The sequence below is a fragment of the Zootoca vivipara genome, chromosome 4 (assembly GCF_965207765.1).
Source record: "Zootoca vivipara chromosome 4, rZooViv2.hap1.1, whole genome shotgun sequence".
NCBI lineage: Eukaryota > Metazoa > Chordata > Lepidosauria > Squamata > Lacertidae > Zootoca > Zootoca vivipara.
In genome coordinates this window covers 79,489,926-79,517,090 of record NC_142587.1, presented here as the reverse complement: position 1 = coordinate 79,517,090, position 27,165 = coordinate 79,489,926, and the positions used below count along the sequence as shown (strand labels likewise).

Sequence of the window (27,165 nt, the reverse complement as noted above, 5' to 3'; positions counted from 1 at the left end):
AATTTTATAACGTTTGTTTTTATATAAAAAGAATCTTTACAATTTGACATGACATTTTCACATTTGTTAAATAAAGTAGCCCACTTGGTGACCCTGTTAGAAATCTGTTCAGTTATATGAAGTTGTGTTCCTGAGCTAAATGATACCGATAAAGTATATGCATTAATTATAGCAGCAGAAAAGGGGGAAAAGTTTTACATTTTTTAACATGTCCAACAAAACAAAAACCACATTCTATCAAGGCATAAATGCTCTAATTGGGAATGTGTGTTCAGCCTCTTTCTTTCTTTCTTTCTTTCTTTCTTTCTTTCTTTCTTTCTTTCTTTCTTTCTTTCTTTCTTTCTTTCTTTTTTAAGTTACATTCAGCCACCATCAGACAACAATGATAATGTATGGAAATGTTAGCTAGAAGAGTTCAATTCCATCAGAAGAGATCAGTTCCATATCATCTGTTGCTGTCGTGATCCAACCAAATATCAAAAGACAATTTTATTACTATCTAAATTTTACTGAATAGAACCATCACAGAATTGTAAGGAGTCATTTTATCCAACATACATCTGGGATTTTAAAATCCACTGTAGCCACAGGTTGAAGATTGAGATATTCTGAAACTATTTTCAGTTTTTAATTAAATGTCACAATTAAGCCCACACTCTGATTCTACTGGGACTTAAGCATGAGGAACTCTGACCTACTTTGCAGCCAATTGTTTAGAAGACTTAGAACAGAAAGTCTATCATACCAACAGTGCTCTAGTCTCTCATAAAACAAGTGATAAAACAAGTAAGCTGTTTTACAAGGTCAGAGGAAAGTTCCATTTCCAACTCCATAAATAAATCACGTCAAATACACAGCCAGAGTCATCAGTTCCTCATGGAAGGAAGTAAAACCTATACCTTCCTCAGTTACTTCAGGCTTCGAATGTATCCTTATTGAGATATGAGATAGATAAGCAATGAAATAAAATATTTAAATCTGATATAAGCTAATATACAAAACTAGGCTCCAAAACATGTTGGAATTGAGAATACAAAACCTCTAGAAGTTACAGTAATACATAAATAAAAATAAACTATAGTTATAAACCAAGTTATTCCCCATAGGGAGTTTAAAATCCCAAACTGTTACCAATTATAGAGGTACATATTACCGTAATGTAAGCTTCTTAAAAGAAGCAAAACATACTTGCCTTCTTGATTCTATTAGCTAACACCAAATTCTATTAATTTTTTTCTGGCCAGGAAGGCAACTGTTAGGCTAACTCTCTCTAATTAGGTGTGCGATAAACCCAGAAACTGAGCATAAATGAACAGAGAATCATTTGCACTCTTAATAAGAAACAAACAAACAAACAAACAAAAGATGTATGTCAAATTAATATTGCTTCTGTTACACTTATTTCCTGTGCAACACTGGCCAAAATTCAAAGTGTACTGAAGATCATGAAAATATTACCACTGACTTGAATTGACTTTTGATAAAAATCTTCTAGCAGTGTTTCAGCTGCTCGATAGCTAGCTCTTATGAGAGCAGCTGGCCTCTCTGTTCCCAATGAGCAATTGTCGCGGATCAGCATTCTCAGTATGACACCTGAGCAAATTAAATGAGCATGATATAAAGAGCTTAAGAAAGCCTCTCTGAAACATTGGCTTTGTTCTGTGCAAACTGTGCTACCACTCTTTTGACTCTGCATTCTCTCTCTGGAATTAGTATTTTCTCCTTTCCACAAATGCCAGAAAAGCAGCGATACAGGAAGTCACTTTTCACCACAGACCCATTTCAGTCCCGAGACTGATAAAAGAGGATATAACCAGACTCAGAGTTTTTTGAGATGTCCGATGTCAACCCGTAGAATTCTTCAATTGCTTGTGCATCTATTTTCTGAAATGAAATGTGAAAGATATAATTTATGTAAAAAGAAATTCCCATTCCAATTTATCTAGCATGGCTACAGCAATTCTAACTGGGGTTGGGAGAGATTAGAGTGCTGGAGCCACTGCCATATCTCAAGGACAATCAAGGTTCTGGGGTCTTGTCAATTCAAAACCTCCAGTGTCCCCACCCCAAGACCACCCCATTTCCGGGTTTTCAACTGGCTACTGCCAATGGCAAAACTACTGGCGAGAGCTTCTCAACAGCAGAACCTCATCAGCAATGTTTCTCTTTGCTGGTAGGGGGTGGGGGTGGGAGGAGACAGGACGGCATGCTAGCCCCCTTCCTCCAACCAACAACAGTGGATGGGGTGGCAAGATTACAGCCTAAACTCTTATGCTTCATAACAAAGGAAAAAAGATAGAAGCTGAGGGAAATCGCAAACATTTTGGGAACATGTTTCTGCTCATGCAACAGGATTTCCCCTTCCGCTCTCCTGCAACTGCCTACATACCCCTCAACCCTCTTGAGCAGGTTTGTGCAGGGGGCTGCCAGGGGCAGGGAATACATTCCATGAACTGCATTCATACCTCTAGCTAACACACACCATTGGCTATCATTTTAAAATTATACAGTAGCTGTTTGCTAGAAGGAGACACACTGAAAAAGACACTCCAAAGAAAATAATATGCAAAGGCATATTCTCTTTACTAGAGAGTATGTTAACATGTTTTATTAGCATTGGTAACAGGTTAACAGTTTCTTTGCAAAATCTATTGTCTTGGAGATAATCTAAAAGTAAGTAGTAGACACAGAATAACTAGTCTAACATTTAGAATCTGGAATTACAGACGTTCTTACCTCTACAATGTCATCATCAAAGAGTAACCAAAAATCATGACTCTTCACTATTGCAATATAGTGTCCTCTGTTAGGTCCACTGTGAAGAAGAAAGCAATTCACATTATGGTCATCATCAACTTTAACATCATTTTTTCCTCAGAAGTAAATGTTGAAGAATTCTGACAACTACTTCCACTTATTTTATTGTTTAAACACAAAATTTATATGAAAACAAGCTTCAAGTATTGATTTTTCATAAAGAACAAGAACCAAAGCAGCAGCTAAATCTGAAGAACAAGACGTGCTCCCCCACTTTTTTTTGCTAATTTAATTGCTGTATAAAAACAACAACACTCAACTATGACACTTGAAGGAAACAACAACGCTGGCACATTGCATATGTTAAGAGAGTCCATCAAAAGCCTATTATTTTGATGATTTTAAAGAATGATACAATGCTATTTCACAGTAAATCAGTAGCAGTAATGTGTCACATTGTATTTTCATACCTTCCACAGTGGACTACCACAGCCACAAGATCATACATTCTGTCGGGATTAGTGGCATCTCCTGATGTATTAAACAGCCGAAGCTCTAAGGGAAACACTACCCTGTAGGAGAGTTTTGTATATCGATGTAGCTGATCCATGTATTTAAATCTCTTCAGATGGAGAGCTAGGATCATAGGCAGCTTTTTCACTTTCATCCTGAAACAAAGTATTTATTTTAGTGCGGTCATAAATGTCCGAAATTCAACTGCATTTTAAAACCTACTTTTTTCTGACAGTAGGCAGTAACCAATGAAGTCATATCTCACAGTAGACTTATTAAAATCGGTCAACTTAAGTATACAAATATGTTAAACAGAAATACATTCACACAGCAATTACCACTTGCTAGCTGTTGAGAACTGTGTGCCCCCAAAAGCCCATAACAATGTTTGGAAGGTGCCATAGCAATTTTGTGGGGAAGGGAACATGGTTGAAACCAAGCAAGTCACAAACTATTATATACAGAAGACTGAAAGCAGTTTGAGTTAGAACAGAGTTTCTGAAGTAGGAACTAAAAATACTTGTGTGCCACTGCTTGCAAGCAACACTGAGCCAAAAGGGGTGAGCACTTTGTGAGCATGTTCTACTCCTGTAAAACATTCCACTCTTTTGGGGCAATTTTTCACATCTTTGCAAAATAATGTAGATCGTTTGCAAGCTGGGTGTGTGCATGCATATTAATGTAGGGAAGACATTCCTGATGCTGAGCCAACACTCCCTCCTATACAATCTAGTCCTCCATGCAGAACCTGACTATCTGGGGAAGCCCATTTAAAAAGCAATGCAGTGCAAATGAATAACATGCTTATGGACATCATCAGTCCACATGGCATTATTTTCAGGGGGATGTGCACTTTGACAATGGCATCAACATGCTCATTCTGCAATTCCTAGTTGGTATGCAAAAATTGGTATGCCTGGCGTGCTCTGGTCCATAGGGTCACGAAGAGTCGGACACGACTAAATGACTAAACAACAAATGCAAAAATTAAGAACGTTCTAAAATGTTCATTAAGGAGCAGCATGTCAGAGCTTTTTGCACCCCTCAACGAACCACTTTTCACATTGAAAATCAGGCATCATTAAACTTCAGTAGTACATCACTGCTAGCAAATGCATGCTTTAATTTCCTGAAGCACAGCCACGCACTTAAAAGCAAACAAGATGAAAATAGCAATGGTTTGAACAATGAAGGTTGATGAACAGGTAATGTGCATTATTACATACAAATTTACTTTGAAATTAGTCTAAAACCTGGAATACCACACTTTATAGACATTAAATTAAAAACTGAACTGAACATATAGGTAAAGGTAAAGGGACCCCTGACAGTTAGGTCCAGTCGCAGACAACTCTGGGGTTGCGGCATTCATCTCACTTTACTGGCTGAGGGAGCCGGCGTACAGCTTCCGGGTCATGTGGGCAGCATTACTAAGCCGCTTCTGGTGAACCAGAGCAGTGCATGGAAACACCGTTTACCTTCCTGCCAGAGCGGTACCTATTTATCTACTTGCACTTCATGCTTTCGAACTGCTAGGTTGACCAAGCAACGGGAGCTCACCCCGTCACGGGACCCCTGACCATTAGGTCCAGTCGTGACAGACTCTGGGGTTGCGGCACTCATCTCACATTATTGGCCGAGGGAGCCGGCGTACAGCTTCCAGGTCATGTGGCCAGCATGACAAAGCCGCTTCTGGTGAACCAGAGTAGCACACAGAAATGCCGTTTACCTTCCCACTGTAGTGGTACCTATTTATCTACTTGCACTTTGACGTGCTTTCGAACTGCTAGGTTGGCAGAAGCTGGGACCAAGCAACGGGAGCTCACCCTGTCGCGGGGATTCGAACCGCTGACCTTCTGATCAGCAAGCCCTAGGCTCTGTGGTTTAACCCACAGCGCCACCCGTAAACCCTACCTTGGAATAGCCCCCACTAAATTCAATAGGACATTGTTCTGAGCAGACATGATTAGGACTGTGTTGCAAGTATACCAACACCAATATTTTATTTAAACTTTCAGAAACCATAGTTATTATTAACAGTTGTTGGATCCTACTGGTAAACAGTGGTGGCTAGAGCAAAGGCCTTACTGCTTCATTTTATCTTTTGTGAACGCTTTGAACACATCCCTCGTAGAAAAATTGATATAATGTAAAAAGTAATAACATTTCTAGATTTGGAGCTCTGTTTTAACCCTAGCCTCCAAAATGAGATCTGCTTTTACTTTTTTTTAAAAAAAACATATAGTCTTATCCCTCTGCTTTCCTCCCTTCTGATTCTCTTGCTTTATCTCCTCTTTTTCTTTTTCTTAAAAGTGTACTAAAACTAGCAATGGTGCTACTGGTGTGACCCACTATGAGGTGAAAGTGAAAACCAGTTGTAGACCCAAGTAGCTAGAAATCTATCACTTCCATAGTGTAGAACTATAGCAACCGCAGACAAAACATGCTGAGTGAACATATTCAAGGACTGATAGTTTCCTGACCCATAGAATCATAGAGTTGGAAGAGACTTTGAAGGCCATTGAGTCTAAATTCCCTACTCAGTACAGGCTCTATAGTGCAGGATGCAACTGTGGCATACCTGACAAGTGGCTGCCAAGCATCTGTTAGAATACCTCCAACAAAGGAGAGCCCCCGTTGTCCAAGGCAAGTCTGTTCTATTGTATAATAGCTCTTGCCACTAGGAAGCTTCTTTGAATGCTTAGCCAAAATCCCTTTCCCTGCAGTTTCCACCCAGTGGTTCTAGTTCTGCCCTCTGGAGCAACAAAGATGTCTACTTGTCTGCATGACAACCCTTCAGATATACCTCCTTTTATCAAAACTAAAAACACTCAACTCTTACAGAAGCATAAAGTGAAATTCCACAAAAGTACAGATCAATTTAATTAATGACTTAAGCATAGACGAGAATAGTCTTATGAAATTTTAATCATCACTCAGCTAAACCATAGCTTAAATCATACGTCATCAACACCATGAAGATTCAAAACTCCAAGGAAAATAATGGAAACATATATAGAAATGAAAATGTTACATAGGTAAATGAGCCACATATACAATTTTATAAACAGAACAATTCATGTCAAAATGTTTACAGTATCCCATGTTCTCCTATACTTTAATTTTTACAAGGATATAAAAATGGATCCTTTTCAGCCGGTAGGTCTCAAATCACATATAACAAAAAGCCAGAGATGGAGAACCTGTCACCCACAGCCTAATTTCATGCAGCCTCCTCCTTTGGCAGCCTGCTCTAAGGATGAGAAAAAGCCCCTCCCTTTTCGGCTCTGGCTTCTCCCATTGCCAGCATGCAGCCCTTGAAGGGGGGGAGAGGGTTTCTCACTCCTGAATTAAGGAGGAGGGGGCAAGAGTGCAAAAAATGAAAGCCTGATGCGGGCCATTCCAGTCATATGCCAAAGCTTATCATGACGTCCAACAATTCCCATTTCTCACACAAAATCTTTGTAAAAAAGCTGGTTAAAGATAAGATTTTTAACCCTCTTAAAATATACAGTGCTCACCATCTCCAATGATGGATCATATCCTGATAACATCTCACATTGCTTTGTCCAGCCACTCAAGGTTGGCTGCTCCAAATAGTATTTGTCTGAATACTGGTACCATGGTAACATCTGGAGCTTGAGCCAGTGTAAGTGTATAAAATTTGCAGATGAAATACAAAAGGGAAGGGGGTAGGTGGGAAGACAGCGAAGACAATTAGGATTAGCTTTTTAAATCATATTGAAATATTAGGGGCTGAAAACGTGAGAGGCAGAAATCACGCAGTTAGGTAATCAACCCCACTGAACCTCAAGTATCTTGGTTGCTACAGAACATTTATTGGTGTTATAACCAAATTAAACTTTCAAAACACAATGTAAGGAAAAATATTTGGATAGGTTGCTAACAACTGTGAAACCTACAATATATGCTTATGGTACCTTTTGTGTGCTTCCTGTTTACTGCGACACTCCTCACAGTAATATTTATATTCACTGCACAGGGTTTCTGTATTGCTGAATCCCCTAAAATAGAAAAACAGGCATTAAAGTGAAATACAGACCAACTCTCAACATCTTGCTTAAATGTACTGAATTTAAGCTGGCAGCGATTGACATGCCAATCCCAAAGGACAAGAAAGCCATAGCAGGTACAATGACATCTAGTAGTTCAAGTTTGGTTAATAGAGAGCATGAAGGCTTGAGATTCCTAGTAGCAGTCTAAGTCGGTGCAATAAAAGATACAATTTCACCAACTTTCTCTCTTCTTAACTTGCATAGTACTGTATGGATGAATAAAGGAATGTGGGAATGGCAGCCCAGGAAATTGTGTGACTCCCTTCCCTACAGAGGTGCATCTAGCATATTTGCCATGTAGCTTTCGCTATATGCTGAAGATGCACCTCTTTAGCCTGGCCTGCGACAGTCAAAGTATGTTGTTTTGCCAGACCCACCTCTTTTGCTGAATTTATAGTGCTCTGGCTGGAATAGTATTACGTACTTATTTTTTATAATTGTAACCATTTCAGCTGATTTTATATGGGCATATTATATTCTTGTAACCTCCCTGGAACCTTATGGTGAAGGGTGGGTAAGAAATCAATCAAACAGTCCAAAATTTGAATATCTTCCATACCTTAAACAGTGGGTGATAGACGTGTTTTGCTCCACATCAACAGAAAGGTCTAAAAAATCTTCATCTTTACTGCTTATCTGCAATGTGGAAGAGGGGGGGGGGTTGCAAAAAATATATATTATTTCCCTGCACTGCACAAAGCACATTTTAAAACAAGGTCTCAAAGTGACCTATAATTCAAATGGTGATAAAAAGCTAAAAGGGTTTTTCAAGATGAATTACCATTTAACAGGCTGTACAAGCACATTAGTAAAACGGGTTTACCGTTTTCTTCTATTTGCCAGTATGCCAGTATGCAGACTAGAAAAAATGCATTTTTTTCACTTTAATTTTTTTTTTTTGCTTTTTGTTTTTCATACAGCAGATACAGAAGCTTTATGAAAGATAAAACAGAATATACTGATAAATGCCTAAGGCAACACTTGTCAGAACTTGGTTTTGTGGGATGCAAAGGGTTAAGTGCAGTCAAGTCACAACAATCCCTAGATAGTCCACTTGGAGGACTGAGGAGGAGGATATGACTAAGCGTAGTTTCCTCTTCCTTCACATGCAAATGAGTTGAGGAAGTGGCAGATAAATCCTGAAGGAAACAGCCATTTTCCCTCTCTTGGACCAGACCTCTTGGACTACACACATCTTAGTGAGTCTCTCCCTCAAGGCCTCCAGCCTAGAGAGAGAGATGAGATGGAGTCTCACTTCTTATAAGTGAACTTCACAATGTATATATTACCTTTTAACTAAGCAAGTCTACCTCTTGAGTGTGCTGTACCTCGAGATGCTTGTAAGTAAACATCTTTTATACTTTTAAGAGCATTGTGTTGTGTCTTTTCTTTTAAGAGGGAAAAAGGGGAAATACCAGGAAAATACACTTTATTTTAGTGGCTTAAATCAAGCCTGCGCAAACGTTCTTCTGCTGTGTATTTTGCAAAAGGGGAATGTTTTACTCTGCTAAAGTTTTGTGCTTGCTAGCGCAAGCGGGGATAGGATATATTAAACAATATCTCCTCATCCACATTCCTGAACATTCCCACATAGGGTTATTGCGGCCCAGAGTTGCGTATTTTGTGTATTTTTGAAGGATTGATTTGGATTGTGATTTTGAACTCTGTAGGATTTTTCCAGTTAGGATTTCCTGGTTGAGCACATGGTCTCTTTGTTCTGCAGTGTGCTTGGGGGATTAACTACCCCTCCCCTCCCTCAGAGTTTACAGCACTGAGAAAGCTCAGAGGTAGTGAAGATATTTTTGAGATTTTGAATTTGATTTTTGAAAGATTTTTGAATTTTGGAAATTTTTGAAGTTTTAAGATGGCAAGCTCCAGTTTTGATAGTGAGGCAAGACCAAGTTTTATGCTGCTGGATGACAATAATTTTGTGCAGTGGAAGCAGCGCGTTTTAGTTTATCTTGCTGCTAGGCGTGTTCTGCAGGCCATTAAGGAAGAAAAGCCTACAGGAACCGATGCAGAAGCTTTAGCTAAGATAGAAGCTTGGAGTATTAAAAATGATGAAGCCAAGCACATAATTTTGAGCAGTTTGAGGAATGAGCATCTATCAATGATAAATTTTGAAGATGATGCATCTAAGATCCTAGAGGACATTGAACGCATTTATGCACAATCTACAGAGAGTTCCTATAGATACTTGTTGGATAAGTTACTCAAGTTGAAGATGAATTCTAGAGAAGAGTTTACAGAGCATTTTAAGAATTTTTCTGAGATTGTTCAAAGAATTGCCCTTACTCCCAGAGCCTTTGATGATGTGACTAAAGTAACGTTTATGCTTGCATCATTGGGACCTACGTTTGCTCCATTTAAAAGTATAATGGATCACACAAAGGATTTAACTTTTAATGAGCTTATCAACCATTTAAGAGAGGAATGCAGAGATAGCCTTGATTCTCAAGAAAGGAATCCAAGGAGGAAGGATAGCAGCTATGCATCCAAGCATTTTGGAAAGTCCAGACAGACATCTAGAGAAATAATTTGTTTTAAATGCAATGGGAAAAACCACATAGCAAGGAACTGCAAGAGTCAAAATGGGGATAAAGTTGAATCCCACCCCTCAAAACCACAAGGTGTTAAGAAGGGGAGTCATGAGCAAACCATGTTGATGCAGGAGAGGAGTTTAGCTGTCCAGGATTGTGAAAATAAGCGCAATAAGTGGATTCTTGACAGTGGAGCGAGTTCTCATTTCTGTTATGAAAAGGAGTATTTTAATGAGATTAATGGGGATGAAACCTCTGAAATTGAGATTGCTGATGGCAACATTGTAAAGGCAATTGGTTCAGGAACTGTGAATTTGAAATTCAACGTAGATCATGAAACAATTAATACTAAGATAACTGAAGTTAAGTTTGCACCAAAGCTTAATTGCAACTTACTCAGCGTGTCCAGTTTGGACAGGAAAGGTTTTAAAATTACATTTGAAAAAGGACAATGTATTGTGACTAAGCATGATGAAGTTTATGTTCAAGGCACACTAAAGGATGGTGTATATGAGCTTAATGTTTCAGAGAACCAGCAGAACCAGTCTGCAAAGGTGGCGCAACCAAGTCAAAAGGACGAAGGAAGTCTGGAACTCTGGCACAAGAGACTTGGACACAGAGACACCAACGTTATTCTGGAACTACAGAAAGGTGATCTTGTGAGAGGTCTGCAGGTAAAGCAAAGCAACACAAATACACCAACATCAAAATGTATAACTTGTGTTAGTGAGAAAGCAACTAAACCTTCTTTCCCACGTTGTGCAGAGAAGAGAAGCACTAAAGTATTGGACATTGTCCATACAGATCTATGTGGACCAATGAATGTGTCTTCTCTAGGAGGTAATAAATATATTTTGATATTTTTGGACGATTTCTCGAGATTCTGCGTAGCCTACTTTATCAAGGAGAAGAGTGAGACAGTGGAATTGTTCAGGGACTATCTTAACATGGTCAAGAACAAGTTCCAGCGAGCCCCTTCCATTTTAATGTCCGATAATGGTGGGGAATTTTGTTCACATGAGATGCAGGCCGTCATGGCTAGAGAAGGCATATCACACGTGACCACAGTTGCCTACACACCCCAACAAAACTCAATTGCAGAGAGGAAATTTAGATCCATTTTGGAAATGACAAGGTGCATGCTAAAGGAAGCTAACTTGTCACACAGGCTGTGGGGTGAAGCGGCTCGTTGCTCAGTCTATCTTCAGAACAGACTGCCCACGAAAGGCGCAGAGCGCACACCATTTGAACTTTGGCATGGAAAAGCCCCAAATTTGTCACATATACGTGTATTTGGAAGTTTGTGCTACTATCATGTGCCCAAGGAGCACAGACACAAACTTGATTCCAGAGCGAAGGCAGGGATCCTAGTTGGGTACGCTTCTGGAGGAAAAGGATATAGAGTCTTGGATCCGCAAACTGGCAAGACAAGTTCGCAGCATGTAATTTACTTCGATGAGCAAGGCAAAGTTGATACAAAGGACACTGCCATTGATTGTTCCAAGGAGCCACAGGATGAGGAATTTGTGATTTTTCCTTTTGAACCAATACAAAGTACTAATCCAACTTCTAGTGTCGTAGCACCCCCTATAGGTGACACCCGAGAAGACGTGGAGGTCCAGGCCCCTGGCAGCACCAGAGACGAAGATGATGACGAGCAGCTGTATGGGGATATGCCACTGCTGGAGGAGGATGAGGAAGCTGATGCGGTCGAAAGACCAGAGGTCAGACGCTCATCCAGAACCAACAGAGGTGTTCCACCATTACGGCTGTCCTACCTTACAAGGTCGGCGTCTCCACAGGAACCTTCCAAATGGGAAGAGATAGAGAGGATGCCACCAGATGAAGCCAGTCTCTGGAGGAAAGCTGCTCAGGAGGAGATAGATGCACTTCATCGGAACAGGACCTGGACACTCACAGAACTACCTCCTGGTAAGGAAGCAATTGGAAGTAAATGGGTGTTCAAGGTTAAAAAGGGTTCAGAAGGGGAGGTGCAACGCTACAAAGCTAGGCTTGTGGCACAAGGTTTTTCCCAGAAGTATGGAGAGGATTACGATCAAGTGTTTGCACCGACAGTTCGATACAGCAGTGTCAGACTACTTTTAAGTATTGCAGCATCTAAGCAAATGTCAGTTTACCATATTGACATTGCGACAGCCTTTCTTCACGGCGAAATTTCTGAGCAGATTTATATGAAGCAGCCCAAAGGTTTCATTAAACCAAATGAGGCACATCTAGTGTGCAAGCTGCAGAAAGGACTTTATGGTTTGAAGCAAGCAGCGAGGGCTTGGAACCAGAAACTCCATGAGATGCTGGTGCAGCTTGGGTACAAGCAAGGGACTGCTGATAAGTGCTTGTACACCAAACAAAGGAATGGACAGTTTTCGTACATTTTAGCCTTTGTTGACGACCTTTTAATTTCTACGTCAAATGAGAAAGACTATAAAGACATAGTCAAACACCTCAACAGGGAAGTAGAGGTCAAGGAACTTGGAAAAGTGAAATACTACTTGGGAATTCAAGTTGAGAGAGAAGAGGATGGATCGTTCTTACTCAGCCAAAGGCAAAAGATAACTGAACTGATTGAAAGCATGCAGATGCAGGACGCACACCCAGTTGCGACACCGATGGCCACAGACTTCTTGAAGAATCAACAAGGTTCGAAGTTGCTGCCAAACAACACGCAATACAGGTCAGCGATTGGCAAACTTTTGTATTTGGTTACCACATGCAGACCTGACCTGGCAAGTGCAGTGGGGATCCTAAGTAGGAAAGTAAGTTGTCCCACTGAGCATGATTGGGCTGGAGTTAAGAGGGTTGTTCGTTATCTAAAGGGAACCATGGACTGTAAATTAAAACTGCCAGCTGTCAGAGACCCTAAACTGCTTGGGTACACTGATGCGGATTGGGCTGGGGACAATAAGGATTATAAATCCACAAGTGGCTATGTTTTTATGTATGGGGACGGAGCTATTGCATGGGGCAGCTATAAACAGAAATGTGTAGCTTTATCGTCCACAGAATCTGAGTACATTGCGGCTTCGGAAGCTTGCAGAGAGATCCCCTGGCTGGATCAGCTCCTGAAGGACTTTGGCGTGCCAAGAACGGGACCTGTCAGCTTGATGGAGGACAATCAGAGCAGTATGAAGCTGACACAAAGTGAAAAGTTCCTTGCACGCACCAAACACATTGGGGTCAGGTACCACTACATACGCCAGGTGATCGAGGATGGACTTGTTGAAATGTGTTACTGCAACACTGACCAGATGACTGCAGATGTCCTAACAAAGCCCCTGCCAAGAGAGAAGTTCCAGGATCTTCGTGGCAAGCTGGGACTCTTGGGTGGTTGATTAAAGTTATTTATGTATGTTTTTGTGTATGTTGTGAATTGCCTGAGAAGGGGTTTGTGGGATGCAAAGGGTTAAGTGCAGTCAAGTCACAACAATCCCTAGATAGTCCACTTGGAGGACTGAGGAGGAGGATATGACTAAGCGTAGTTTCCTCTTCCTTCACATGCAAATGAGTTGAGGAAGTGGCAGATAAATCCTGAAGGAAACAGCCATTTTCCCTCTCTTGGACCAGACCTCTTGGACTACACACATCTTAGTGAGTCTCTCCCTCAAGGCCTCCAGCCTAGAGAGAGAGATGAGATGGAGTCTCACTTCTTATAAGTGAACTTCACAATGTATATATTACCTTTTAACTAAGCAAGTCTACCTCTTGAGTGTGCTGTACCTCGAGATGCTTGTAAGTAAACATCTTTTATACTTTTAAGAGCATTGTGTTGTGTCTTTTCTTTTAAGAGGGAAAAAGGGGAAATACCAGGAAAATACACTTTATTTTAGTGGCTTAAATCAAGCCTGCGCAAACGTTCTTCTGCTGTGTATTTTGCAAAAGGGGAATGTTTTACTCTGCTAAAGTTTTGTGCTTGCTAGCGCAAGCGGGGATAGGATATATTAAACAATATCTCCTCATCCACATTCCTGAACATTCCCACAGGTTTGGAAACCTGCTGAACTCTGTATGCTCTCCAGTGAGCAAGAGAAAAGCAAATGAGTTGATGAATTGGGAATATAATTTGTCTCTTATGAATATAGTCTTAACAGTATAGATATTAGTTTCTGTTCTGTAATACCCCATGTGTAAATACTGACAAAAGAGCAAGTGATACAAATGGAACTGGAATCGTGATGCCTTGGCTCTGACTGGGACAACATCTGCAGATAAATTTACATAGTATTAATTGTTCTTGGTACAATAAGCATATGAATATTGGACTGCAAATTCACAACTGCTTTCCTTTTCTGACCCTTGTTACTGAAAAGTGGATTCCATCAGTCTTTGCATTCCCAATACCAGACCTAAATCAAAGTCATGATGTATCTAAATCTATTGCTGCTACTACTTCTTTTTTAAGTACAAAAACTCTGCTAGATGTTTGTTTTGAATCGTACAAAAATTTAGAGTACTAACTTTTATTGAAGTTAAGTTAAGAAGTGCTGGGTAAAGCTTGGTATGTGGCATCCTACCCCGGGGGATACTATGTAACAGCAATTTTTAATCTGGGTGGGCTAGGAGAGGTTAGGGGACAGAATGTCAGCGGTGGAGGGGTCAATATCAGAGCACAATAGATATAAAAGCAGACACATACCAGCTAAGTCTTGGATAATTCATTCATTAATGATGCACACCTCTCATTGAAAAATATGCTTACACATTGTCTGTATTAAAAGCTACATAAGATTCTCTTTGAAGTTCCATATTCAATTGTGCTTTCATGCAAGACATGCATAACAGCACTAGAATGTTTTATATTAGAAAGTCAGGACCCTCATAAAATGCTGCAGTGCTCTGAATACTGCAATGCAAGGATATTGAGGTTGGAGTCCTGTGTACAGAAAACTCTCCTTTTAAAATAATGGTAACCAATTTTAAAAGAAAGTGCCATGCATTCTCACTTTTAGATTAGGCCCTTTATATTCCCTGAACTTCAAATTACGTAAGTTGTCTATCCTATCATTTATGATAAGGGGCTGAGTTGAAGGTAGATTCGTAGCTATTTTGACTACCGGTTGCCCGCATTAAGAATGACAGTTCTTTAATTTCAAGGAACAAAAACTCTGAGAACTCTAGGAAAACTGAGTGTTAACATGAAATGCAAGATTTCTTTATAAATAATTTCCCCATCTCCTTGAAGCAACTTATTAACACATATGGCAGGAAGATGCTTGTTGCAAATGTTTATCTTTGGTACATAGAAATCCTACATATTTTCCATGCAATTCTTCTGCAAAAATTGGAAGCACTCATTCTTGTTTGCAGAATTAGACAGAAATTCTAGGACTACTCCATCATGAAAGGAAACATGTGAACAAGTGTTAATTTTAATAGCTGCTATTAAATGGTTAACTTTAATCAAGCTATACTATGAAATAAGCAGCTTCATTTTTCTCTGTGCTCAAATCCTCACACAACTGAAATCTAACACCAGTAAACCATCATTTCCTGGTTTGGATGAAGTGGGAAACTCTAATTAGAGGCTCCTCACTTTGTTTGCTCACACTGTGAAGGAAAGAGTGAAAGGGCTGTGTGTGGAAAGGAGACAAAAGCCTCGTTCACATTACTGCTTATGCTGGTCTGTGACCGTAGTAAAGATTTGATTGATTGATACAGAAACAAGGATATAAAAAAACATTTGCACAATAAATGAAAGCAAAGTAATCTATAGGAAATACCTACCGTTTCACAAGTAAGACATCTGGTTTCATTTGTTAACGTTCCCTGAAAAATTTCATGAACCCACGTTGGGTCTGGTGGACTGTTGTTATTTTCACTGTCAATGCTGCCATTCGGTAAACGACCGTTTTGCTTCTCTTGTTTACTCTCCTCTTGCAAAATATCAGCAACTGTATTTAGCAGATAGTTCAAGAACTCATGCGCATCTTGCTGCATATAGTTGTCAAAAAGCTCTGCAAAACAAATTAACTAGGGTATAAGATGGCTGAACAAAAAGCAAGTAAGTAATATCTATAGACAGACCACCTTCCAGTATTATGCAAAACAGTTTTGCAATAAACAAGCTCCACTCGCCACTAGTATGCATACTGGCCATCAAAATTCTGAGGATTTTAATAGTTTAAAAATACTGTTTAAGAAACATTATTGTCCTTAGGATATATGTTGTGGCTATTCCAGCATATTGTAATAAAAAGAGGAAACGTAAGTGTAAATGATATGGCCATCAAATTTTATTTTTTACTGGAATTTTGCTGTGCATCTTAGTGGTATTATGTGATTGTAAACCACCACAATACAGGGTGACATTTAAACCTTTAAAATAAAATATTTATTGCAAGTGTGACAAAATAAAGGGCTATTCCCTTTAATAGGGATAATATAGTACTTTAACTATCACCGGGGGGGGGGGGGGGACCATAAGTTCAGTTTCTGAGTGTTAGTTCAAATTAGAAGAACAAGAATGGACGGAGAGACAACACCCTTTTTCTGACGGAGTAAAACTGATAAAGGTAAACGTGCCATAACAGCAAAATAGAGCATTACCATTCTCTTTCCGAAGTCTTGTTATGAACTTTTTTGGAGGTATTACTCCAACTTTTTTCTTCTGGGTGGCTATGCTGTGGAAAAGATCAGCTAAGCAAGTAAGAAGACTTTCCTTTTTTCTGGGCTGACTTTTGTATGCCAAGACTTTCTCCCGAAATGGACGACAAAAATAAAGTGCCTGAAGAACTGAGTTGCAGTAGCATGTATTTCCAAACTAGAACACAAAGAAATTATCTGTTAGTTCTCACTGAAAAGGAAGTCTGTTTACAAAGAGAGTGGTGTGAAACAGAAGTGTATATTAGCAAAAGTGTCTCTTACTGATTTTTGGATACTGAAGTATAACTTATCCATTAACTAGTGGCAGATTTAACAGTCAGCAAAGCATGCACCTTTTACTGCCATCTGGCTTCTCTGTTGTACACATTTTATTTTTAGGAATATCTGACAACCAATGGGTTTTCTTTCTACAATGCAAAATCTATGCCACATTGGTAAATGTTATTGTTTTGAAAATTCACCAGAAAAGCTCTGGGTATTATCTAATGTCAAATAATAGTCTGAGCAATGAGGCTGCCTTTTCTCTGCCTCAGGTCTGTTTTGGAGGGTCCCCCAAACTTCCAGAGTAAAATGTGAGGGTCATGAGGGAGGCTACAGGAGGTGGAGAGGAAGGGGGAGCCCCATTCCACTCATAGAAATCTGTTCCACTCCAAGGAAGTTAAATTTGGGTATAACTCTCTATGTTGTGTTCTCCATTTTATAAAATGTATGCACTGTAAATGCTGTAAAATTTGAAGTTCACAGTACACATTCCTTGTCAAGAGGCTGATAGCTCTGTTTAGTATGGTTACAAGACTGAGACTGAACCATAGGCTCATGTACTTCCTCTTCCCCCTCTTAAGAGCAAGTTCCCTCTTCTTCCTTGTCAGGCTTACCTACGGTTCTATCATTACAACTACACTAATGTTTCACTTCAAATTTTGGCTTAGTTGGGAGTTCTGATTAAGGTCAATCAAGGTTAGAGTTGGTGCAGAAGTAACCCTGTTAAGGTCACTAAGAGAAGGGAATTATTGCTAGAAAGAGAAAAGAGAAATGTGTGAGGGCCCGCAGCGTTATATCCGCCAAGATCACCGCAGAAACATGGGGTTGTTGTTTTTTAATGGGGCGGGGAACATATCACTATTTTAAGTTTCAAAAGCCATACAGTCTACCAGCTGTTTGAGGCATCTTTTAAACAGGTCCAACTCCCAGTCAATTAAACAACTGCAATGAATTTTATATTATTGTCCTTTTGGTCTAATACATCAACTACAAACATTAGAATACAAGGTTTCAGTCCAATTAAGATAGGAGTTTTGCTTGTTGACTGCTTTTAATTTTTAGTTTAAAGATATCCTAATGCCATTGTTTCCAGCTTCAGCAAATCCTCTTAACTTTAACTCCAATGTACAATGAACATGCACCATGGACACCCAGCACACTGCATATAGTTCTCTGTATGTTCTGAGTGGACACTCAGGCTGGCACATATAGCAGGCATTGGCTAGCATCACAACTGGCTCTCATGTACAATGAGAGACCTAGGATATACCTCTCCTGAAGCTGTATGTACACTGCAAGAAAGAAAACTACCAGAGATGGGCAAGCTGTCTTTCAGGGACTTTTCTTCACTTTTACTCACCTTCTCATTGAGTAACCCCTACCAGGCTTCCTAGGAATCCCAGGATTCTCCAGAACAGTTTAAAAACACTGCTCTTGCACTTAGTTTAGAGTCTGAACTTAAGTCTGAATAAAGATTGAATATATTTTTCCACTCAAAATAAAAAACATGTTTAATCAAGTACTAGAGAGCTTTTATAATTTCTTTATGCCCAGAATTTGTGTAGTCCTGAGGCATAGGCAAGCAACTTTTTTCATATACATTCACTTTCATTCAAAATAAGTAATATCTGCAACTTACATTTACTAAACCAAAATAATGCTCATTGACTGGAAACTGTTCCGGACCAATTTCTTTCTCCAAGGCTGAGGCATTAGCGCCCTAGAGGGAGAAAAAACACACACACCAGTAATTACCATGACCATGCAGGCAATTAGGCAAAGAGTTTGCTTAAGAACAACTAAAGGAGGATGCCCAAAACAAGAATACAAGTTTCGCTGTACATACAACAGTATGGCTGTGCATGTTGAGCTGACAACTGATATACTAGTTTGTAACGCTAACAAACAGTACTTCTGCTTGTTACTTCTTCACACAACACATAGTTGCTGTTGTTTCTAATTTGTTTACAGTATTTATAGCATGCTCTCCATTATTTTCAATTTCAGAATTGGGAACAAAGTACTAAAAACAGAGAAAAACAATATACCAAAATTACAAATAATATAAACAGGTCTGACAAACAATGTATTAACAAGTCTGTCACAAGACAAACAAGTGGGACTACAATGACAAAAATTAAAATTTCCAAATTAACCAGATGCCTGGGTTAAAAAAAACACAGAACACTTTCAAATAGATTAAAGCACCAATGGTTTTAGCAGCAGCTCCCATTTCATTTTTCACATACGGCAACCTACTCACTCCCCCTCTTTCTCTCACACAAAGAGAACTAAAGGTCAGAAGAAACTATACTAGAAATGCAAACCTGTTGTGGCAGGCATATTACCATTAAGCCATAAAACATAATGTAACATTGCAGCCTGCTGTTATTAGAATAGAAGGAAGGCAGAGAAGCCAAACTAGTTTATCAGGTAACATGCTATTCCTCAGCTGCTCCACAATCTTGTTTAAGTGACCCAGGCCAGTAATACACTCTGAAATTAAAATAGTTAAAAATGGAGCATGCCTTTACTATTTATTTATTTATCTAAGTTATTAGTTCTTGGTTAGCTAAAGCTAGCTGCCATCCAGAGTGTTTAAGGAGCTCTGAAGGATCATTATGTTTTGAGAGATCAATATAGGAGGGAAGAAGCCAAGCTCATAGCTGCGGAAGCCTGACACATTACTAAGTACATGGAGGGAATCCTCACAATTCTACTCCACACTAAAGCATTATAGAGTCAGTTTTAACTAGAAGGGCTGAAAATTAAAGGCACCCATGCTCATTTTTGAAGGTTGTGGCACATTATTGGAATAAAAGGTAAAGGTAAAGGGACCCTTGACCATTAGGTCCAGTTGTGACAGACTCTGGGGTTGCGGTGCTCATCTCGCATTATTGGCCGAGGGAGCCGGCATACAGCTTCCAGGTCATGTGGCCAGCATGACAAAGCCGCTTCTGGCGAACCAGAGCACGGAAACGTCATTTACCTTCCTGCTTGGAGCGGTTCCTATTTATCTACTTGCATTTGACGTGCTTTCAAACTGCTAGGTTGGCAGGAGCTGGGACCAAGCAACGGGATCTCACCCCATCGCGGGGATTCGAACCGCCGACCTTCTGATCGGCAAGCCCTAGGCTCAGTGGTTTAACCCACAGCGCCACCCGCATCCCATTATTGGAATAGTGATGTTTAAAAATAAAGATCCTGCACATTTTAGGTTATACGAATGCAAAAATTAGCTGATCTTTACATTGTTCATTGACTTGATAACATGCATCTGTTCCTTGGACTTATGCCTGTCTTGACAAATTTGTGAATATAGTCCAGCACTTACAGGGACTTCTTGGATCAGTTAAACGTACTCAATTATAAGCAAAAACCTTAGGCATGGCTATTCAGAAGACCTGGTATGTTTAATGTTGCTCTTTCTTACATTTGTATAGGACTCCAGATTAAATTTTATGGTAAAGGAGTAAGTAGCATTAATTTGCACACCCATCATTTATGACATTAACTACCAGGATATCATCCCAGTACTAATCTCCTTCCATTTTTATGTATAACTGGAATTAATATACTTAAATTTACTTTAATATTTAAATATAGTCATGACAGAGGAAGTAGCAACACAAGAATGTGATTCAATTCCTACTGATGACTTTACTGCCAATATTTTCTTTTTTAAATGAATGGATGCTCCTCTGTAGGATGGATAAACAGTTTTGCAATTATGGATCCAGCATTTCACATTGAAATATTTTATGAAGTCACTGGTTTAAAAATACAAAGAGTTCAGAGATCACAATTCTGCTTGAACCTTTTCCAATGGTCAAATAAAGTGACATTGGTTGTCTTTTGAGGAGACTTACAGGGAGATTCTAATTGATGAATGAACGTTGTACAAATTGCCCTATTTAAAATGTACAGAAATATACTTTTTCAACAAAGCACATGACGGGCTTCATAATTAAGTGCAGTATCAGAGTGTCAAAGTATACAGAAGCAGATAAGTAAAACAGAAAACGTATTATGTCGTGAACATAAAACTATTCACTCTACAATGTGACAACTTGCCTGATGGTACTATTTAAACCTGTTGCATCCAGCAAGGAATGTCAAGGGATGGTGAATTTAATATGATTGGGTGATTTGTTTCCCTGGGGTGTCTGAGCTGCTAGGATACTGACAGAAGAAAAACAAAATGGAAATCTATTACCCAGCTGAGAACCCCCTCTCACAGTAACACTTTGTATTATCTTCTATCTGCTGTAAATTACTTTGGAAGCCAATTTTTGGTTCAAAGCAGCTTGAAAATATAAAAAACCTATTAGCGTTGGTATAGATAATTGGTTTTTCAAGAGTGTGTTCACCATTATACCCCTTTTAAGGTTGCACTTCCATTGCACACATGGGGAGATTCCCAGCTTACAAACCTACTTCCTGATTAGTGCTAAGCTTAGTTTGTCAACTTCAGACTTAATGGCAATCAATGATTATACCAAGCCACTGAAGCCACAGGAGAATCTGAGTGCTAGTCTTTACTGCTATCCCACTTAATGTTATTGGAAGATTTGACAGGAAGGTTTCTGGGGGCGGGGGTATGATTATTTTTTTCCTGAGTTTTTACAATTTTAATGGCTGGGTCAGTCCATTTCATACTCTCTTTGGCATGTAGCAATGGGCTGTGCTTGATTATGAAGATTAGGTCACCCTTCACTTGGCCATTGATTCTATCCCTAGGTTTTAGAGAGATTTATAGGGAAAATGGTTAGGTTCATTTGGCTTCATTTCCTTTACACTCCTTCTGGCTCTAGGATAGGTTTGTTTTCTCTGATGATGTATCTCAATATTTAACATATTGGCTGCTGTGTTGTGCTTTCTTATCCATTTGTAATTTATTCATTTTGGAAAGGAAGGTTGGATAGATACATTAAGTATTGAAGAATTCACACTCTACGTGTGATTGAATTGCTTTCTTCAACACAAGCTGGCAGCATTATTTAATGATACATGAACACTACCAGATCGCATACAAAACCTTTAAAGTTCCATGTTTCAAACCAATCTCAGAAGTCAAAGAACCTTATTGTTCTCATACAAAGATTGAACTATTCTCACAGTGGAGAGCAAACTTGCATAACCTCTGGTCTGGGTAATCAGATTCAGCGCCTTCTCCTACCAGGATGCTTAATCAGCCATACATACTTGCTTAGTATGCCTCTTATTAGCACACAGAGCAAAGGCTAAAACTACAGTGTTGTATTAGGAGTGAAGCAGCCCTGATCAGCCACAGACCTGATCTAGATCTCCTCTCATAGCTCCTCTTTTTTAAAAAAGCAAACCACGAAAACCTATGCAAATCTATGCATTTAACATAATATGTAGCTGGGCTTTGAAAAGAAGAATGTCAAGTACAGGTTTAAGTGAGGAGAAAAGAGTAGAGCTATATGTCATTGTCCAATGCATACACTGCAAATGTACTATCCACTGCATTTACCTCATGATGCTCAGCCCAACCAAGGGTTCTCACAGCAGCATACATGACCAGAAATCTAGAAGCATTTTAATATTCATAATCTAAAACCAGCAACATTTAAAATCAGATTTTTAAAACACTTTTTGTATTTGTATACCCTTGTGGCAGAACCTGATTTGTGGAACTGCCTTCTCAAAGTGGGTTGTGGGGCACCATCTTTATTCTCTTTTCAGTGCTAGATGAAAACTTTATTTACACATTTTTTTCATACTGCCATTTTTTATTCACATTACTGTATTTCATCTCTTAAGTTGCAATGTTGCTCTGAAATGCTTTAGTAAGTATATAATAGTATATTAAAAAAAATACTACATTCAGTCTGGAAATCTGCAGTTGTCAGAAATGTCAACAGGCAGATTCAGGATAGATGCTGTTCCGAACAAAAAAATAAAAAATGATGGCAGCAAATAATTGTGCCAGAATAATGACTGATAACAGTGAACTACTCACCTGCTACTAACATCCCATAGGGTCAGTATTAGAACTATCCCAATGAATTTTGTGGCAATGCAATTAAATAGACATTTTGATAATGTCTTAATCAGTATTTCATTCTACTAAAGCATTAAAGCCATGTTGCTCTACACTCCTGTTCTACTAATTTTATTATTGGTTGGTTTTGTGGTTGCAGTTTTATGATTTTAATGACTGTGTGTTTTGTTTTTAATTGTGAAATTTTTGTAACCCACCCAAAGACTATATGCTGAAGGGCAGGCTATAAGTGTAAATAAATAAATAAATGCACAACTAGTGCCTGGCACTAACTTGCATATTGGAACTCTGAAAACAGATATTGTGATAAAAGATAAGAGAGGGAAAAGAACTATAAATGTATTGTGGTGATACATCAGAGTGGTTCAAAATTCCATTTTATTAGGTTCACAGCGCTTAGTCCATAAATACTTTACTGCAAGTTTAACTGTTTCTCACATTACGAGCCTTTCATCAGTTCAGCACCTACTGGTAAGTATACATGTTTTCACTGTCCCTCTTCCTTTACTTTCAAGATATTTTTTCCCCTTATGTTATGAAAGAATCCCACAAGTTCTCATTCCAATGCCTTTTGAGTATTATTTTTTGTCTTGGAACGATATGTGCTTGTATCCCCTAACCCACAAACACTAGATACTCAACTTCCATGAGAAAAAAGCAGCAAAAGCAATTCTTCTGCAATAATTGTATCTCCATTGCCACAACTACATTTGTATGGTATTTACATTACTGCTGCACAACTAGATTAGGATCTCCAGAGTACAATGGAGGAAGTAATCCCTGTCACTTTTCCAGAATTAATCATCTTAAAAAACCTTACTCCTGGAGATAATAGGAAGAATCCCAATCTACAAATGCACATATCATTTGTCTCACATTTCTTCTTTTCCAGTAAAGACTGAGCATAGTATAATGGCATCACATTGTATGCATGGGGGTGGGGATTGAGTAAAGCAGTCAAAAGGCATCTACCGTATGCCCAACATATTCTTGTAGAGCCCATCTTGCTAAGGCACATAGGCATATACTGAGGAATAACAACACAGGAGATTTAAAAGATTCCCCTGCTAACATGTAGGCATTTCAACTACAGGAAGAGGTGATAGCTAAAGACAAAAGAAAAAGAAAAGGAGATAGGTATGCACAAAATTAAAAAATTCCTTCCAGTAGCACCTTAGAGACCAACTAAGTTTGTCATAGGTATACACAGTAAGAGAAAGAACAAGGGCTTTGAGGGAAACACCACAAAATATGAAAACTTGGATAAAGGGGAGAAGGAAGTAATTTGAGATCGGGGGAAAGGAAGGATGTACTGTATATTCCTGCGTATAAGACTACTTTTTAACCCAGGAAAATCTTCTCAAAAGCCGAGGGTCGTCTTATACGCCGGGTCATATTTCTTATACGGCAAGTATATCCCAAACCCTATATTTTAACTGGAAAAGTTGGAGGTCGTCTTATACACCCAGTCGTCTTATACGCCGGAATATACGGTAATAATAATAATAATAATAATAATAATAATAATAATAATTTATTATTTATACCCCGCCCATCTGGCCGGGTTCCCCCAGCCACTCTGGGCGGCTTCCAAAAAAACAGAAATTCTAAAATACAGAAATCCATCAAAGATATTAAAAGCTTCCCGGTAGTCTTTAAAGCAGAGACTACATCCTACAGACTAATTTTTTCAGCAGGAGGGCTGCATTGAGGGCTGGCCACATATCTGAGATCTACATATCAAGAATGGAAGTGATCAGAGTGGCATGGTTAATAAATGCATGAGCATGCACACACACAAACACTTACCATATATACAACAGATGCCTACACAAACACACAGCCACACATACACACATTCAGACAGGCAGACTAATGGGGGAGGGGTTACAGTATTTCTGCTTCTATTCCATCCTGTGCTGAGGAGCGAAAACTGATTCAGAAGTCTTCTTACTTTGTAAATGTGCCTATACTCCCATTGCAAGAATGTCTTAGGGCAGGGGTGAGCAAACTTTTTCAGCAGGGGGCCGATCCACTGTCCCTCAGACCTTGCAGGGGGCCAGACTATATTTTGAAGGGGGGGAATGAATGAATTCCTATGCCCCACAAACAACCCAGAGATGCATTTTAAATAAAAGCACATATTCTACTCATGTAAAAACACGCTGATTCCCGGACCGTACGCAGGCTGGATTTAGAAAGTGATTGGGCCGGATCCGGCCCCCGGGCCTTAGTTTGTCTACCCATGTCTTAGGGCTCAGGAAACAGGACGAAGTCAACTTTCTTGTTTCAAAAACTCTTTCTTGCCATAATCAGCTCACCATAGGAAGAAGATGGGCATTTGCAAGCCAAGTTCAGGCAGAAATGTCCACTTTTGGGGACATCCCAAAGCAATATAGTGGGAACATTACAGCACTTTAGAAGAGTTGTTTAAAAAAAAATAGTTGCCAAATTACTCAGGTTCAGGGAAGCCACAACAAAACCCTTGGGAGGACAGGGGCCAGCCTGTTCTCAAGAAAGAAAGAGATGCCACTAGCCACTTCAATGCAAACTCCAGTACAGTACTATGACAGCGTTTCTCAACCGCTGTTCCGCGGCACACTAGTGTGCTGCGAGACGCTGGCTGGTGTGCCGCGACGTGCGGCGACGAGAAGGGCGATTTGCGTTGTCACATGCCTGGCGGCCGCCAATATCCAACACTGACCCGCCGAAAAGGAAGCCGGCCGGGTCACGACGCGGAGCGAGCACAGCTCTCAACAGCCACCACCACGGGAGGGTGGTTTTAGACAAACTTAAAGAAGCTGGCTGGATGAGCTCAACCTGAAACTTGCTGAGCAAAGGATTGTGCTGGCAGAGAAATCAGCGGCTTGTGAAGCCTTATTACAGGAGATTGCAACCAACACAGCAATTGGCAAGTGTTTCTTACAGTCATAATTATATAGTCAATATAGGGCGGCACAGAGTTAAAAATTTTAACTTTTTTAATGGTGGTGTGCCTCGTGATTTTTTTCATGGAACAAGTGTGCCTTGGCCCAAAAAAGGTTGAGAAACACTGTAATATGATTCTCACAGACCTGTGGGGCTGAGGCTGATAACTGCTACAAACCAACTGGGCCCAGATAAGGCAACATTTGCAGTCTTCTGCAGAATGGTGACATATCTTTCGGGAAGATATTTCCTATTACCTTTGCTCCTACCTTCTAAAAAGGCTTCTATGTCAAAAGGGAAATAGTTTCTCCACTCTTAAAGTAAACAGTTAAGGATTTTAAGGTGAGGAGAGAAAAGTCCAGTCAGCACACATTATGAATAAAAATCCACATGTACCAAGAAGAATGTCCTCCTTGAGGGGGCTTTTTAATTTACTTGAAAGTCTCATTTGCTACTCTTTCATAGCTACTTAAATGAACCACACGTCAAAGTATGCCAGTGTTGACATCAATGTTGTGCCCTCTAAAGCTGATTAACAGCGGTTTTGATCCTGTCCTGCTTTCCCAAGTAATTAAAGCATAAGGAAATGAAACCTATGTGGAAAGCAAGCCTAGGAAGAAGCAGCTGAATATTCAAATGAAGACGGTGACAGGCAGGACACTCAACCTGCCGGATGAAGCAAGCTCTTAGGCCACAAGAGCTTATGCCACAATGTGTTAGCCTTTTAAAAACACAGGATACCTCGCTTTTGCTGCAGCACGCCAGTTGCCACACCAGAATGCTTTATTTTGCACGAGGAAAAGCCATGTACAGTACTGCCTTCATAGGAGCTACTCATATCCTGCTGTGCCAACACTCCTCTCTATGCAGTCCTACCTTGAGGCCCACCTCCAAAATCTTTGCCCGCCCACCCATTTCCACACCTTTTTCGTCATCCAGCTCACACACCGTTCCTGTCACCGCCTCCAGGTCATGATCCAGCAGCCCAAACCCCCCACACGCTTCTGCTTTAAGGTTTGCCCCAAAGCGCCAGCCACCCTAATCCAGGTTCGGACTCGGTGGGCCTCACCCCTGGCAGAAAACGTGTATTCATGCGGAAATACCCTCCCGCCGCCCCTCCAGGCAGGGAGGTGGATCCGGTGGCCTCCCATCCCCTCTCGACACACGCCCTCAGGCCCCTTCGGAGCCCAGCTCGAGGCGCTCCCCTCTCCCCTGGGGGACACCGCCGTCACCACACAAGGCAGACGAAAAGGGGCGGAAGGGGAGATAGCAGCGCCCACCCCTTCGCCCGCTCCTCACCATGGTACAGATGGAGGCGAATTTGGAGACTGTCATTAGGATTTCCATCCGCGCAGCGCCATCTTCCACCCAATCACACGTCGAGGCGAGCCGGGGGAGTTTCCCACCGGAGGAGGGGAAGGGGAAGGAAGGGAAAAAGAAAAAA

The 27,165-nt window shown here is 40.1% G+C and overlaps 1 protein-coding gene across 1 annotated transcript; it reads right to left on the bottom strand.

The window, feature by feature from the left end:
- On the bottom strand, positions 1-27,107 carry USP12 (ubiquitin specific peptidase 12). Its single transcript, XM_035115275.3, has 9 exons — positions 27,021-27,107; positions 18,405-18,485; positions 16,448-16,661; positions 15,626-15,855; positions 7,906-7,982; positions 7,212-7,295; positions 3,228-3,425; positions 2,737-2,815; positions 1-1,884 (listed from the first exon to the last, which is right to left on the bottom strand). The coding sequence occupies exons 1-9, from the start codon at positions 27,066-27,068 to the stop codon at positions 1,783-1,785; spliced, it is 1,113 nt and encodes a 370-aa protein (XP_034971166.1). The 5' UTR covers positions 27,069-27,107; the 3' UTR covers positions 1-1,782.
- Between the last annotated feature and the right edge of the window lie 58 nt (positions 27,108-27,165).